The 15,275-nt window shown below is 60.2% G+C and overlaps 2 protein-coding genes across 12 annotated transcripts in view; one reads left to right on the plus strand and one right to left on the minus strand.

Moving 5' to 3' along the window:
• ADAMTSL2 (ADAMTS like 2) overlaps nucleotides 1–7,666 on the plus strand; it is a 35,635-nt gene extending 27,969 nt beyond the window's left edge. For 6 of the 11 annotated variants that reach the window (XM_074362599.1, XM_074362600.1, XM_074362596.1 and 3 more), the window contains 7 exons: nucleotides 698–824; nucleotides 1,855–2,095; nucleotides 2,180–2,335; nucleotides 2,831–3,001; nucleotides 3,707–3,883; nucleotides 6,025–6,271; nucleotides 7,039–7,666. In XM_074362599.1, the coding sequence (XP_074218700.1) occupies nucleotides 698–824; nucleotides 1,855–2,095; nucleotides 2,180–2,335; nucleotides 2,831–3,001; nucleotides 3,707–3,883; nucleotides 6,025–6,271; nucleotides 7,039–7,157 (1,238 nt within the window). In that variant the 3' untranslated portion in view covers nucleotides 7,158–7,666. The remainder of the gene's footprint in view (nucleotides 1–697; nucleotides 825–1,854; nucleotides 2,096–2,179; nucleotides 2,336–2,830; nucleotides 3,002–3,706; nucleotides 3,884–6,024; nucleotides 6,272–7,038) is intronic. The other 5 variants (XM_074362604.1, XM_074362603.1, XM_074362597.1 and 2 more) reach the window with 4 other exon arrangements.
• Nucleotides 7,667–8,159: 493 nt separating this feature from the next.
• Nucleotides 8,160–12,981, minus strand: FAM163B (family with sequence similarity 163 member B). Its single transcript, XM_010954445.3, has 2 exons — nucleotides 11,921–12,981; nucleotides 8,160–11,212 (listed from the first exon to the last, which is right to left on the minus strand). Exons 1-2 carry the CDS (start codon nucleotides 12,011–12,013, stop codon nucleotides 10,811–10,813), a joined length of 495 nt encoding a protein of 164 aa, XP_010952747.1. The 5' UTR covers nucleotides 12,014–12,981; the 3' UTR covers nucleotides 8,160–10,810.
• Nucleotides 12,982–15,275: the final 2,294 nt, after the last annotated feature.

Consider the following 15,275-nt stretch of genomic DNA (forward strand, 5'->3'; position numbering starts at 1 on the left):
GGTGGGGTCAAGGAGTTACTTTTAGTTGAGAGTTGGCCCTTTGCACATGGTCCTCAACGGGGTTTATAGAGTCCTGGGTATTTAATCACGACAATGATTAAAGAAAGTTCATGACGGGGTCTGATAAGGACTAGGGCAGGCCACGGAGGGCAGGGAGGACGAAGGGTAATAGAGCGTCTGGGGAGGCTGGGAAGGGCTGGAAGGGTTAGATTTTCCATCCATCCATCCTCTCACCCACCAACCTATCCATCCATCCATCCATCTGTACCCAACCATTCATCCGTCCATCCACTCACCCCTCTCCCACCCACCCACCCAGTGATGGGTAATTGTTGAATGAATGAAAATTAGTGACACTGGCTGTATTTGCCTCTGTGCCTCTGTAAGAGCCAATCTGAATTTATTCAAAGCCCAGGGTTTGTGACGTGTAAACTGGGTACCCAGCCTGGGCTGGATGGGGTAGAGGGTGCTAAGAGAAGTGGTCAGACCCTGGGGCATGGGCAGGGCAGACCCACAAAGCTGTCCCCACTGGGTTCTGCCCGCACTTCTGTAAGCTGGTAACTGTCATTAACCTCGATTTAAGCCAGAAAGCGCTGAGGGGTCAGGTGACTTGCCTGTGGTCACGTAGGTTCCAAATGCTGGTCTGCAAGGGGCTCACCATCAGCTCACTGGGTCCCTCCCTTTGTCCTGAACCCAGGGGTCATGTCGACCTACGCCATGTGCGTCCGCTACGATGGCATTGAGGTGGATGACAGCTACTGCGACGCCCTGACCAGGCCTGAGCCCGTCCAGGAGTTCTGCGCGGGGAGGGAGTGCCAGCCCAGGTACCTGCCGCCCAGTGCCCCGGGGCAGGGTGTGTGTGGGGAGTGGGGGCTCTGCTCTGCCCCCGCCCAGGGGCGCAGCAGGAGTTGGCATCCTGTTCCTTCAACTGGGTTTTGTGGGAGGGACGTGGGGGCCTTCTGTGACTTCCCGTTTTGCAGTATAATCTGTCACTGTGTCTCGCACACAGTAGGTCCTCCATCACTGTCTTCCACAGCAGACTGAGAATCATTCTGAACTTGGCTCTTGGCCCCTGCCGCCCCCAGGCCTACTGGGTGCATCTAGAATTTTAAGAAGCCCAAAAGGATTATTCCTGAAATTCCAAGCCCGCCAGTGTCCCTGGGATGTGGGGGGAGACCTCATTTTTCTAGCCCCCCAGGCCTCCTGTCCTGCCTGCAGGAGGAAGCACTTCCTGCTCCCTAATGCAGCTACACACCCTCTTTTCTCCAGGCCTGCTCCATCGGGGGCCCTCTGCTCCACTGGTGGGGTGCTCTGCTCCATCGGGGTGGGGCCTCTGCTCCGTGATGGGGGCTCTGCTCCATCTAGCATCGGCCCCTTTGTGAGAAGCTGGGTGTGCTGCCATGGGGGTCTGCTCTTCCCCTCAGAGCCCCCATGGTGGGGCTCAGGGACCTAGGACACTGGGGCATGATCCTACCTTGGAAGAGGGGGCCGTAGCAGGAGGGGAAGTCACTCTGGGAGAAGGGAATGGCGTCAGCAAAGGAACAAGGCTGGGACCTGGCCCTCTAAGTGGCTGGAAGGCCAGGTGGGTGGTCTGGAGGGAGAGCAGGTGGTGGCTGCCTGGGTTCCTGGGCAGGCCGGCCAAGTGCAGGCTCTGGGCACCCCACCTCCACCTGGGGGTTTCCCAGTGGGCTTGGGGTCGCCAGGGCAGCAGCCTCCCCTGTGGGACCCAACCAGCTTCCTGTCCGGCTTAGCTCAGTGTGACTTTGGGTCTCACAGGGGAAGGAGGAGTTGGGGCATAAAGTCCCGGCGGCCAGGGTAGGGTGGGGGTCGCTGAAGGCCGTGCCCCCTCCCGAGGCAGGTGGGAGACGAGCAGCTGGAGCGAGTGCTCGCGCACCTGCGGCGAGGGCTACCAGTTCCGCATCGTGCGCTGCTGGAAGATGCTCTCGCCCGGCTTCGACAGCTCCGTGTACAGCGACCTGTGCGAAGCCGCCGAGGCCGTGCGGCCCGAGGAGCGCAAAACGTGCCGGAACCCGGCCTGCGGGCCCCAGTGGGAGATGTCCGAGTGGTCGGAGGTGTGCATGCGCAGAGTGAGCCGGTGCGGGGGCCGGGGGTCTGGGTGAGCCGGGCCGCAGCATCCGGGGCAGTGTGGACCCCACCCTCACCCCCAGCTTCCTCGCAGTGCACAGCCAAGTGTGGGGAGCGCAGCGTGGTGACCAGGGACATCCGCTGCTCGGAGGATGAGAAGCTGTGTGACCCCAACACCAGGCCTGTGGGGGAGAAGGACTGCACAGGCCCCCCCTGCGACCGCCAGTGGACCGTATCCGACTGGGGGCCGGTGAGGGCGGGCCGGGCTGTGCTCGGAGGGGTGGCGAGGGCGTGAGGCCGGTGAGGGTAAGTCCCAGGCGCTTCCCTCTGGCTGTGCCTCAGTTTTCCCATAGAGGAAGCACACCGGCTGGTTTTCCTCCGTGTTGTTACGAGGAGTCAAAACCTTTATCCAGAAACGAGCGGTTGCAATCTGACCCCCTTTTATAAGCTCCCCGCCTGCCTGTCTGTGTGTCTGCCGCTCTGGCCTCCGGTCCGGATGACAGATGCGCGCTGGGGTCCTCTCCAGGTGCTGGGTGCAGACGGCCCTGTGAGGTGTTCTGGGTGTGTTTCCTCTGTGTGTTTCTCATCGCGCATGCAATATTTCTGTAATTAGAAGAGAAAATGCTAGTTTAGAAAGTGGTTGCCATGGCAACCCTCCCCCTCCCCCGGCTCTGCTTGTCTCTTGGGAATGGCGTCTGGGGACCTGGGAGAGGGCTCCGCCTCTGACCCCGGCTGCCCCCTGCAGTGCAGTGGAAGCTGCGGGCAGGGCCGCATGATCAGACACGTGTACTGCAAGACCAGCGACGGCCGGGTGGTGCCCGAGTCTCAGTGCCAGACAGAGACCAAGCCTCTGGCCATCCACCCCTGCGGAGACAAGAACTGCCCCGCCCACTGGCTGGCCCAGGACTGGGAGCGGGTGAGTGTCCTGAGCCCGGCAGCAGGGCCCCCTCTGTCTGGGGGAGCGTTTGGCTGAGAGCCAAGTGGCCAGAATGACAGCTTGGTCCAACGAGGAATTCATTGGAATTGGTGATGGCACGATTCACAAAACATTGATTTGACAGAAAAAAAAAAAAAACCCAAAGAGGTAAGAAAAGTGCTGAAAACGTCTCAAATCTAAGTAGCGAACGCCCAGTGACGCACGCAGGGCTGGGAGCGGTCCCCTGACCTCCGCTCCCGGAAGAGGTGAGCCCAGGCTAGGGGGGTGGGCTCACTCGGCCGCCCAGCTCTTGGCCTCTGGCCCGGCACCCATTTGTTCTCGGGGCCCCTGGACCTGTCAGGGTCACCAACCTGCCGCTTCAGACAGCCCTTAACCACCTCGCTTGCTGCCAGCTGTTTCAGGCAGCTCACCCTTAGCTAAATCACCTTGAATCGCATGTCATTAACCATTTTGTTTCAAAACAGATGGGTTTCTGCTAAATTGTTTTTAAACAAATCTGTTTGGGGCCAAATGGCTATCGAACCAAGAGCTCTCAGCGACTTCCCCCTGACCTAAGCACTTACACCCACTGGCTATGGCCTGTCCGAGCCACTCTCCCCGGAGCCGCTGTGGGCCCTGTGTTCTGATCCTTGTGGCCTCTGGCCTCTGACCTCTGGCCCGGCTCCATCTGTCCCCTGGCCTCAGTGCAACACCACCTGTGGCCGAGGCGTGAAGAAGAGACTGGTCCTGTGCATGGAACTGGCCAACGGGAAGCCACAGACACGCAGCGGCCCTGAGTGCGGCCTGGCCAAGAAGCCCCCCGAGGAGAGCACGTGCTTCGAGAGGCCCTGCTTCAAGTGGTACACCAGCCCCTGGTCTGAGGTGAGCACTGAGCTGGCCCCCTCTGAGGCTGTCTGAGGCCAGGCCTGAGTTCTGGTCCTGCCAAAGTACCTCCTCTCTGCCCCCCCAAGTTCTCCTCACGACCCCTGGCTCAGCCTCCATCAGGGCTTTCCATCCCTGGAAAGATTCTCAGCTCTCCCAGGTCAGCAGGTATGAGAGCCACCTCCTCCAGAAAGCTCTCCCGGCTCTCACCTCTGGGATCCCTGCCCTGCTTGTCCTGGCCCTCTTTTGGCCCAGGTCACTTCTGGCCTGGCATTGTAGCCTTTCAGTCGTGACTTTGGCAGCTTGTGTGCCAGACACCCACCACAGACAGACAGATCCCAGGTGGGTACTGGGGATGTGCGGGGCTCATTCAAACATGGCCTAGGCCCTGGGATCCAGAGTCAAGGCAAGGATACAGGATTAGAGATGCAGAGGGGACGGCAGGATGTGTGCACTAGGGGCAGAGGGAAGCCAGCAGGAATGGCAGCCACTGTCCTGACACAGGCCCAGCCCCTCCACAGTTTGATGGGCTCCCTGGCCTCGGGCTGGCGGGTGACATGGAGCTGAGATCTCTCCTTCCGCTATAGCTGGGGGAGAGCCCTCTCTTCTCGCTCCGAGGGCCCTGTGGGCAGGCCGGGCCCAGTGATCTGCCCAACAGGCTCCTTTCCTCCTCCCGCCGCCCCGTGAGGAACGGGCTCTCTTTTCCATCCCACGCGGGGAGGAAACCCCAGTTTGGAGAGAGGGCGGACCCGCAGCTACTGGGGGATGTAGCAGGTGGGGTGAGGACGCTGCAGAGTGAAAGGAGGCCCCAGACCAGCCCGTCCCAGTGAGACCCCGGGGTACATGTGGCTGGTCTGAGGAGGGAGAGCAGCCTGGGGCCCACAGACGGGGCAGCAGGGGACAGACCCTCCCCCCTCCCCAGGTCTCTGGCTGAGCGAAGGGGGCTGATTTAGCTTCTGCTGTTTCCCTCCTTGGCCCCCTTTCCCGTGGAGGCCTCCTGGCGGGGCCCCAGGGCCCCTGGGGGCTGCTAACATCCCCGAAGCCTTCTCACAGCACCAGGGAGGTCAGGTCTAGACCTCAGTTTTATCGGTTCCCACTGTCTCCTCACTATCTCCTTAGCCGCATCACCCTCCCACGCCCCAAGCCCCCCCTCCCCCACCCGCCACTTAGCAATGCCGCAGCTTTGCAGGAGCAGGCAGGGAGGCCCAGAGTGGTCCTTGCCTGGGAGCGCTGGGGGGTCATGCCCTGTGTTGCCCTGGTGATGGTGGGTGGAGGACGGGTGATTGAACCGTGGGGATGTGGACCGCCGTCATTTTGTTCCTGGCTGGGGTGCTGTCTTTTTGCCTGTGGCTGCCCCTCCCTGGGATGGGGGCTCAGTAAGAGTGTATCCTCCCAGCTGTCCCATCCACCCAGGCACCGAGGAATGGGATCCAGGGCTGGCCAGATGCATGTTCTCTCTGGGGGTCAGGGATGGCCAGAGGCTTCTCGGGGCATCCACCCAAGGCGGACTGGCATCTGTGCTCGGTGGCGAGCCAGCCTCTTGTTGGACTGGACCAGCCCCCGCAAACTGGGAGCGGGCATCGGGCAGGCAGCCCTCCCTGTTAAGTCTTAATCAGTTCTCCCTGCGTCTCTGCAAACAAAACCGGAGGGGGTGCCCAGAGCTGGGGCCTCCCACACCCACCTCCCTCAGGAAACCGAGGGCTCAGGTCCCAGACATGCCTGGGTGATGCGGGGTCACCCACATCGGGGGAGCCAGAGGGAGCCACCGCCTGTAGAATCTTGGCAGGAGGGCGGTAGGGTAACTGGGGTCAGCAGATGCCCCTGGTGTCCTGGGTAGCTCAGCGGGGTTTTCCAAGGGGAACATCTGGACGGGGAGCCATGGGTGGGGTTGGTGGCTTTGGAAGATACACGTAATTGGCTTACAACAAACACAGCATTTTAGCGGAGTGGGGAACCAGCGCTCTCCCTCAGCCACGGCCCCGTGCGTCCTGAGCATTCTCACAGGACCCAGGAAAGCTGGAACCAAAGGACCTCCCCACCTCCTCACTGTGCAGATGGGGACACCGAACAGCACTGGGTGGGATGGGGGTCAGCGTCTCCTGGCTGCCAGCCAGCGCCCGCCCTCCCCTTGTCACCTCAAGCTTCCACGTGTCTTGTGTCGGTTGAGACGCAGCAGCCTGGCAACAGGGGTGGGGTCCGCCCTCCTCCGGTGGGGCTTTGGCCATGCCGTCTCTCCCCGTCAGTGCACCAAGACCTGCGGGGTGGGCGTGCGGATGCGAGACGTGAAGTGTTACCAGGGGACTGACATCGTCCGAGGCTGCGACCCGCTGGTGAAGCCTGTTGGCAGACAGGCCTGTGACCTGCAGCCTTGCCCCACGGAGCCCCCAGGTGAGGAGGGGGAGGCTGAGGGCGGGGCAGGGGCTTTCTTCCCCCAGGGAGATCAGGGGCTGAGGCTGAGCTAGGGTTTGAAGGCCGAGCTGGGGTTAGCCGGGGGCTGGGGAGGGTCCAGTGGCTCCAGAGACTGAGGCACGTCGTTGGGGAGCACAGGTCCCCTCCTGGAACGGCTGAGCCCAGTGGGGAGGGGAGGGAGGGAAGGGCAGCACGTGCGATCCGGCCCACGCTTGGGGTCCCCGGAGCCATGCCGAGGCCTGCACTTTGGAAAGAGCATCTGGCTTCAGAAGGGTGGGGGACAGCGGTGGGGCAGGGATCCAGGACGACTCAGCCTGAACAGCTCGGTGCTGGGCACGCAGGAGGAGGGGAGGGGAGGGGCTGAGGCAAGGGTCTCTGGCTCGAGCACCTGGAAGGTGCGTGAGGGTGCTAAGCTCGGAGGGGAAGGGGCACCAGGGGTGGGCGATGAACTCTGCTTCCGGCCTGTTGCGTAGAGGAGCACAGGCTTCTGGGGATGGGACCAGTGGCTCCCCCAAACTCTGGCTTCTGAGCAGTACCCTTCCTGTGCGCAGTTGAAACTCCTTGGTAGGGTTTGTGACATCCCCACAGAGGGCCAGGGGCAGGAAAAGGGTGGCAGGGAGGTTGACTGGAGCCCCCTCTCCAGTGGGAGAGCGGTTGGGGGGATGGGGTGGGCGGGGGTCCTGTTGAGTTTTCACCGCTTGACCCCCTCCCAATGCCCTGCCCCACTGGCCGTGTCCCTTTCCCAGACGACAGCTGCCAGGACCAGCCAGGCACCAACTGCGCCCTGGCCATCAAGGTGAACCTCTGCGGCCACTGGTACTACAGCAAGGCCTGCTGCCGCTCCTGCAGGCCCCCCCACTCCTAGGCCCGGCAGCCGCCCCTCAGAGACCGAGCACCCCATCCCTGGGGCCGCAGCAGCTCCTGGGGCCCTTCCACGGACACCCTTCCTGCAGGGCGCCCAGCTGTGAAGACGTGACACTGAGCCTCTGCTCTCCCCGGGTAGGAGAGCCCCCGAGAGCGCCCACCAGCCCTCCTGGGACACAGCCATGAGGATGGCGAGTTTGTGGTTCCGCCCTGGGCACCCAGCCCCACCCAGGGGCCTGGAGACGTCGTCTCTCCCTCCAGGGCTGGGGGAGGGGCAGCCAGGGAGATCAGGGGCCGCCGGGTTCCTGCTCCTGTGCAGGTGCGCTCCTCCCAGAGGAATTTTAATCTCACGGTTTAGCATCGTTCGCCTCCCCGACACGAAGCTCTTGGCACGCAGGGACCCACCGCACTTTATGCCCGGGAAGAGGCATGTTTCTCACGGCACGCGTGGCCGTGCCGTCGTGCGTCAGTACTCTCTGTATGTTAATAAAGTGGCCGTATTTATGGTGACACTGTGGGCTCTCTGGGGCTCTGCCAGGAGGGGTGGGCGGCCGTGGGGCTGCGAGAGCCGGGGTGGCCGTCCAGCTTGGCCATTCGGGAGACTCTGCTGAGGCCTTGGGTCCAGGACCGAGTGGGGCTGGGGGCCGGGCGGCAATGCGGAAATGGCAGGCAGGGGAAAGCAGACAGAAGGCGAGGAAGCCTGGGCAGCTGGGGAGGGGGCTCAGGGCCGTCAGGACTTGGGCGCTGGAGGCAGAACTGAGCCAGCCTTGCTCCTCTCAACTGGGCTGGGGCGCCGTCACCTGAACCTTGGGGTGTGCTGGGAAGAGCAGAGGAGGTGAGGCAGGCAGGGCGGGAGGGCCTGTGCCGAGTGTGCAGAGAACACCCATCATTACTGTCTCTTAGAAGGGCTGCCTAACCTGGACTTGGGGGTGCGGGGACACGGGAGGGCTTCCTGGGGAAGGCAACGTTTAGGGCAGTCCAGCAGCAGGTGTGGTTCTGAAAGAGGGGAAGAGTGTATAGAAAAAGAAAGCTTTGGGGCGGGGTTGGGAGTCAAGGATGCCCAAAGCACCCTGGTTTGGCTGCAGCAGAGGAGGGAGAACATGGGTGTCCACCCACTGCAGGACAGCAGACCAGTGCAGGGCCAAGGCTGCCACGGGGGGGGGGGGGGTGTCTCCTTTGGGGACAGGGAGGAGGGGCAAGTGGCTGCCTGGCTGCTTCCCCGGGATTTGGAGCCAGCCTGTCCCCAAACAGGGACCAGAGCAGGGCCCACCGCAGTGCTCAGGGCGGAATCCAGAGCGCGGCAGTTGGCTGAGCAGCACTGCAGGTTGGCTGAGGCCCTGGGGTGGCTCCCTCTAGGTCAGCGGCTTGCTTCCAGTAGAGGTGGGTCACTGAGTTCCAGGGGTCTGGGCCCCCTGACCACCCTACCACGGTGCCCTGTTACCCCCCTCCCCACTCCCATCTCCTTACTGCCTACGACCGTCCTCCTCTCTGCTAACACTTATTGTGCACTACTGTATGCCAGGGTCTGTGCCCAGCGCTTTATCAGCGCTGCCTCGTGCAATCCTCCTAGGAGCCCCATGAGTCAGTATCGTTGTCACCCATTGTGTGAAGGCTAAGACTGAGGCCCAGAGAGGTCTGTCCCTTGCCCCAGGTGGCTCAGCCCATCCCCCACATCATGCTCTCCAGGAGCTCAGGGTTTAGGCCAGTGATTCCTAATCTTGGAAGGTCAACCCAGGCACTCCTGGAAACTCAAAAGCAAACGTGGCTGTGGCTGGCCCCTCTGGGCGGAGCCCTGACCCCCAGGGCTGGACAGGAGAGGAATGACCCGCTCTGCCTGGGGTGGGGCTGGACACGGCCCCTCCCAGGGATTTCCGGAGAGGGGTCTGGGCTGGCTCGGATCCCAGCTGACTGAAGACGGTGTGTGGTGTCCGAGAGGAGTTTTATTGGCTCTCGATTTTGTCAGGGAGCAGGCAGCTCCCCGTAGGTCCCCACGGTGGAGCTGAGTGACCTCAGATGGACGGATGCATGTTCATGTCAAAAGGACGTAGGAATCTATACAGAGGCCAGAGCCCAGAAAAGGAAAGAGGAAACCAAACAGAACAGCCACAGAAGTGCCACCTCCAGGCCCTCGCCCCCCACCCCTGCCCACCCCCCAAGCTAATGCATCAGAAACAGACTCATGGGGTCTGACAAAGGGAGGGGAAGCTTGGGGATGAATCCCATTAGCGAGTCCAAACTGAGGCAGGAGAAAGGAAGAAGAGGGGGAAAAAATTGAGACTGCTAAAAATAGTAAGTCTCCCTCACTCCGCTCACGCCCGAGTCTCGGCTCAGCGGCACTTTCAAGAAAAAGCTGGAAGGTGGTCAAAGCTGCTCACGGTTTAGGGATAGCCGCTTGCCCTAAAAGCTTATCTTTCAGGGGGGTGTCTGAGCTGGGAGCTTGTCCGTCTTCCTGGGCAGACGTGGGGCTGCCTCACTGGGGTGGGGGGCTCCATGGTCAGGCCCAAAGGCAGAGGAAGCCCAGGAGGGCACAGGGGGCTGCAGAGACAGGAAAGGACGCCTCGGGGGGGGGGGGGGGCTGCACTCTCCATGGCAGGTGCCCCTGGGTTTGGGGCATTTCTCTGGCCGGATGGAGGGACCCCCGAGCCCTGCTAGGAGCGTGGTGGACGGTGGGCTCAGCTGAGGTCTTCACGTGGAGGTGGAGGGGGGGAGGGGGGGCTTGAGGCCTTGCTCCCAGGTCCTCCTGGGAGCAACCAGGCAGGTAGGAGAGCTTGGGTCTGTCACCCTGGGGACCAGAGCAGAAGGGCTCCCAGAAACGGCCCACCCCAGGTCTCGCGGGGAGTTCGGGGGCCTTTCAGCCCCCGGCCCGGGGCTCTGTGTGCCTGACCACATCAGGGCTGAGGACTGGTCACTCCTGTGTGCTTTAGGGTGGTCACTCCTGAAGCGGGGGGTCAGCCCACGGCCTCCTCTTAACCTCTTTTTTCACCAGTTGGGGCTGCACATTCCCAAAGGACCAGCCGCCTGGAAACCCTCTAGGGGGACCAGCAGGGAGGCCAGCTCAACCAGTGTTTTGGCTGCCTGGCACCTGAAGCCGGGGTGTGTGTGGGAGGGGCTGGGGGAGGGGGCACAGAGGCTCCGATCTGGGACCGAACACCCGGTCCCTGATGGCCAGGCAAGGCTTGTGCTGCAGGGCCCTAGGGTCATGGCTGCCATCTCTTCCTTGAACAGGTAGGTAGACCGAGGCCCCGAGAGGGAGTGATGTGGCCAGGCCGTGCCGCCAGAGATGGCCAAGTTACTGGGGCTGAGACCGAGGCCACTCTCCACTGCCCCTTTACTGAATGGCGGCATTGGCGTCAGGAGCCTGGCGTCTGTGCTCCAGGGCCCTACCTCGCTCTGCAGCCTCTCACCTGGATGCTACTGCTCACCTGTGCTTGCATCACGCCTGCCTCCCTTCCAGACCAGGCCCCGGGCGGCCACGCTAGCATTCACCAGACCTTATCCCTGCTGAGAGCCCCCGGGCTCCCCAACAGGGCCCCCGCGATGATGGGGATGCGAGGAAAGCTGGGCCAAGCCCTGGTCCAGGCTGCCTGGGGCCAGGCTGATGTGCCGTCGAGACCCCACCATGGTCTCAGGACCTGTCGGCGGCTGGGGGCGCTCTCAGACGTCGGTGCTGATGCTACGGCTCCGGGAGAAGGCCTCCCGCATGGCCGAGAGGCGGTTGGGGTTGAGGGCCTGCAGGGCCCCGAAGCTCCCGGGCGGCAGCTCCACGTCCTCCTGGCTGAGGCTCCGGTAGGCGACGCGCTCCCCGCCGTTGTGCACGCCCTCGTCCTCGGGCTCCTGCAGGAGGAAGGTGGGCGGCTCGTAGTGGGAGCAGCTGCGGCAGAGGGCGCGGGCCTGCGGGGACTTCTGGCTGAAGGAGGTGGAGGCGGCCGGGTAGAGGGCCGGCCCGTTGGTCAGCACGAGGTTGCGGTTGGAGTGCAGCGGGGGCAGGTGCGAGTGCACGGCAAAGTCCGGCTCCTCCTCGTCCTCCTCCGACTCGTCCTTCTTGCAGCAGTAGTACTGCGGGCAGAGGGCCGGTGACCCCCAGCTCCCCACCCACTCACCCTCACCGCGCGCGGCACCCAGAGGGGGCCCGGTGCACCCGGCTCGGACCCCGTGTCCTTCTAACCACCCCGTCCTGGAGCTCGCTCAGGCTGGGCACCCCGGATTCCTGGGGTCCCTAGATGAGGGATTCCCTCATTTTACCCCACAGCTCCTGGAAGCAGGTGCGACTAACAACTCCATTTTGCAGGCCAGGAAACTGAGGTTCGGGGCTCAGGCCGCCTGGAAGAGGCAGAGCTGGGATGCCAGCCCAGGCAGTCTGGCCCCAGCCTGGTTCATGGGCCCCGGGCTGGGCTTCCTTGCCCTGCCCATGCGGCTTCCCCTTCTCTGTCAGGAAGACATGGGGGCCTAGGACAGCCCTAGAGCGTGGCGGGGGCAGGGGTGCACAGGCGGAGCAGACAGCCCACGTGCTCACCCTGCCCCCGCCAGGCAGCTGTGTGCCACTGGCTCAGCCCTTCGCCCTCGCTCAGCCCCAGGGGCCTCACCTCCCAGGGTGTTTGGGAAGCTGCCATCCCTGAGCCCCCCAGGTGGAATCTGGGCTGCTGCGCACCTTCTTCAAGACCCGGCTCTTCCCGCTTCCTGGGCCTCGGCCCCCCGGGCGCTCCCTCCCTTTGCAGGGCTCCCTGCTTCTTGGCTTCCCTCCCGCCCCTCCCAGTGCCCGGGTACCTGGAGCCGGCAGTAGCACAGAACGGCGACGATGCAGAGCAGAATCACAGTCGCCAAGATGCCCCCGGTGATGACCACCGTCCCGGCTGTCATCCGCCCCCTTCTCCATCAACAGCCTGCAACACACACCACCGGCCTCACCGCATCATTATCTCAGTGCAGAGAGAAACTGCTCTCATTTAGGAATTTGAGGAAACACCCCAAAAGGGAAAACAAAATACCCCAGGGCACGCGTGTGGGAGGCAGGGGCTGGGCCTGAGGGTAGGCAGGAGACCCCCAGCTGGTTCAGCGAGCTCACGCTCTGTAAAATTCGCCCAGGTGCAGCCAGGCTGAACCTACGGGTTTGCAACCTGCTTTTCCGCCTAACAAGATCGTCCTTATTTATCCTTATCATTAAATTTTCTTCTGCAACATAACTTCAAACCATCTTCCATTTTATAACATAACCAATCCCTTTTCTCTTAAAATGTTAAATTGCCAGTAAAAGACACACCACATGACGCTTGCCATCTTCACCATTTTCTAAGTGTATGATTCAGTGCTGCTAAGTGTATCCACATTGTTTGCAACCGATTTCCAGAACTGTTTCATCTTTCAAGACTGAAAACCAACTTCTTTTTGATAGGCTGTTTACATGAAAAAAAAAAAAAACTTAAGCCAACATTTTAATAAATGTTTTTGTAGCTCAACACTGGGGCCATTTGGGTTGCAGGGCCGACTTCAATGACGTTTTCAGGATCGATTCTTAGAAGCGGAATTTCTGGGCCTAAGGATGTGCCCTTCGTAAACTTCTGTGGAAAATGCTGAACAGACACGAGGTAGAGAAACTGAACCCTGCTGTCGCCGGCGGTGCTCCTGTGAGATTTCCATCCGCCTGTCCGGGTGCCGATACAACAGTTCGTAGAATAAAAGCACCCTGGCTTGTAGCGTCTGCCGGTGTTCGCAGTGGAAATACTTCACCGTGGCCCATTTCAAGCTGCCAAGGTTCAATGACTGGCTTGGTGGATCCCTGGATGGTTCATGACCACCGCTCACACCACTGCTTGCTGGTTCCAGCACACCTTTCCCCAATCTCCCCTTCCCACCATTTTTTTTTTTGCAGGGGAATAGCATGGTGGGGGCGATTGAGTTCCTGAAAGGAAACCCCAAGGCACATCATTTCACTCATAAATATTTCAGTGCAAAATCTGACAGGTGAAGACCTTTTTTTAAAAAAAAAAACCATTAATCATCTCCAAAATGTCTTTTTACAGCTGATTTGTTCAAATCAGCATCCAGCTGTGTTCGGCTCCTTTGCCTGCAGAAGAGTTCAGTTCCCATCGTGCTCCCCACTTCCCCGCCCCATGTTGTTTACAGAAGAAGCTGGGTCATTTACTTCACAGAATTCTCCGCAAACTCGAACTGGCTGCACCTCTGGCAGCATTTCACGTCCTCCTCTGTCATGGTTTTGTCGTCTACCCTGCCTTCCTCTCACATCACTCTCAGGGCCCCAAGACGGCCGTCCCTCTGGCCCTGATGTTGACATTAACCAGGGGCTCAGCGGCCGGCAGCCCCACTCTCCCACGTGGAGTACCCCGTCGGCCCCGACCTCGCCCTTCCAGCAGCCGGCGGGAGTCTTTGCCTAGATCTGCTGTTTCATTACGGGTCACAAATGGTGACTTTTCAAATGCAGTCATTTCTCCTGCATGGATGAGCTCGGTTCTTCTCCAGAGATCTTTCCTTGTCACCTCTGTGGGGACAGCAACAGGCAGTCGCCGCGGAGGGGCACAGATGCTCAGCTCTCAGTGTCGTCAGTTCTCAGAACCAGCTGGCACCTCCCGAGGTCTGTGGCTGTTTTACAACAGCACCGTGCCCTCACTGGTTTCCATGTACCTGGTGTGTCTCGGTCCACCACTGTCATTACTCTTTCTGATGTTCGCAAGTGATCCCGCTGGGACCGCAGGGTGGCAGGTCCCTCTAAGCCGACTCGGGCATCATTTTGATGGGACCCCAGCAATCCTTGACGCGTGTTGCTTTCAGGCACAAGCTATCCCAGCTCACCTGGCTGCAGTCCTGGGACCTGCCGTCCCCCTGGGCCCCCCGGCTCTCCTGGTGGGAAGTGAGTTGTGGAGGGCACTGCCTGGGCACCAGGGGTGCTGGCTGCTCTTGGGTTTCCATTGGTTCCAGGCATTTTCAGTGACCAGAGTTAAGAAAGACTTAATTTTTTTTTTTTTTTTTAGGAAGAGAAAAATGGACATGAGGTCATACTGATATTTCCACTTAAAATTTGAGATGAAAGGGTTTTTACTTGTTAAAATGTGAGGTCTCTGTGACTTCCGCAGGGAAAATTTTGTTTCCTAATGACATACACTTCGTTACCTATTTGCTCTCCCCACTGTGCGTAACCACTGTCCGTGCTAGGAGTTTACGGAGTGGAATTAGGTACGGATCTGTTATTCTTTTTGTTCTCGTCGCCTTAGGGACGTCTAGCAAAAAGACGGTTTCAAAGTCACCTGAAATAATTCTCAGCAGTTTCCTTCCACCGCCTGGGCCCTCAGATTCGTTTACTCCAGTTAGCTTTTACTTTCCCTTTTCGGGCACCGTTCCGCACTTCATTGTAATGTATGTGATTATTACGTGCGTAACTTACTTGATTGCGCTCACTTCACTGTGCTTCAGAGACACACTTTTTTTTTTTTTTTTTTTTACAAATTTAAGTTTGAGGCAACCCTGAGTTGAGCAAGTCTGTCGGTGCCATTCTTCTAACAAACGGTATTCTTTTTTTTTTTTTGGTTATTTTATTTTTAAAATTATTTTAAAATTTTACTTTCTTTTTAAAAAAAACTGGTTCAACTTTGCTTTTTAACTGTAGAAAACATTCGGTTCCAAAGTCAAAGGCGTAAAGCCAGGTGCCCACGGAGAGGCCTCGCTCCCACGTCTGCCTCCCCGCCGCGCCGCCCGGAGAGAGTGATGCCACCTCATTCTGGGTCATCCTTCCCCTGCTGCTTCCTAAAAATATAGGCAAACGTGCATTTCCTTCCCCGTCCTAAGCAAGAGTGTCATTCTGTCTACACCTTCCCTTTCCCCTGAGGCGTCCAGCCCCAGGCAGCCCACGTGTCCCTCGAGGCGCGGTGTCACCGGGGCCCTGGCGCTGGCCGGCCCCCCTCATGCCGGGCGTGGGGACCCGCGGGCCGGTGTCAGCATCACTTCCCACTTCTTGCGGTTGCAGGAATATGCAGCGAAGGGCTTTGTGGTGTGCACGCTTCTAAAGTTTTTGATAAACCTTGCCAAAGACTTGCTGGAATTTGGGCCGAGTTTTCCTCTTCCAGGAATGTGTGGGAATAACTGACAGACGGGGTTTTTGTGTGGAGACTCA

Source organism: Camelus bactrianus, chromosome 4, assembly GCF_048773025.1.
Source record: "Camelus bactrianus isolate YW-2024 breed Bactrian camel chromosome 4, ASM4877302v1, whole genome shotgun sequence".
Classification (NCBI taxonomy): Eukaryota; Metazoa; Chordata; class Mammalia; order Artiodactyla; family Camelidae; genus Camelus; species Camelus bactrianus.

What these genes read in the sequence shown, in the direction of transcription:
- FAM163B (XM_010954445.3), bottom strand. Translation starts at nt 12,013, where the DNA reads ATGACAGCCGGGACGGTGGTCATCACCGGGGGCATCTTGGCGACTGTG. An exon ending in TGTGCTACTGCCGGCTCCAG is followed by an intron (nt 11,213 to 11,920) that starts GTACCCGGGCAC and finishes CTCTGCCCGCAG; the next exon opens with TACTACTGCTGCAAGAAGGA.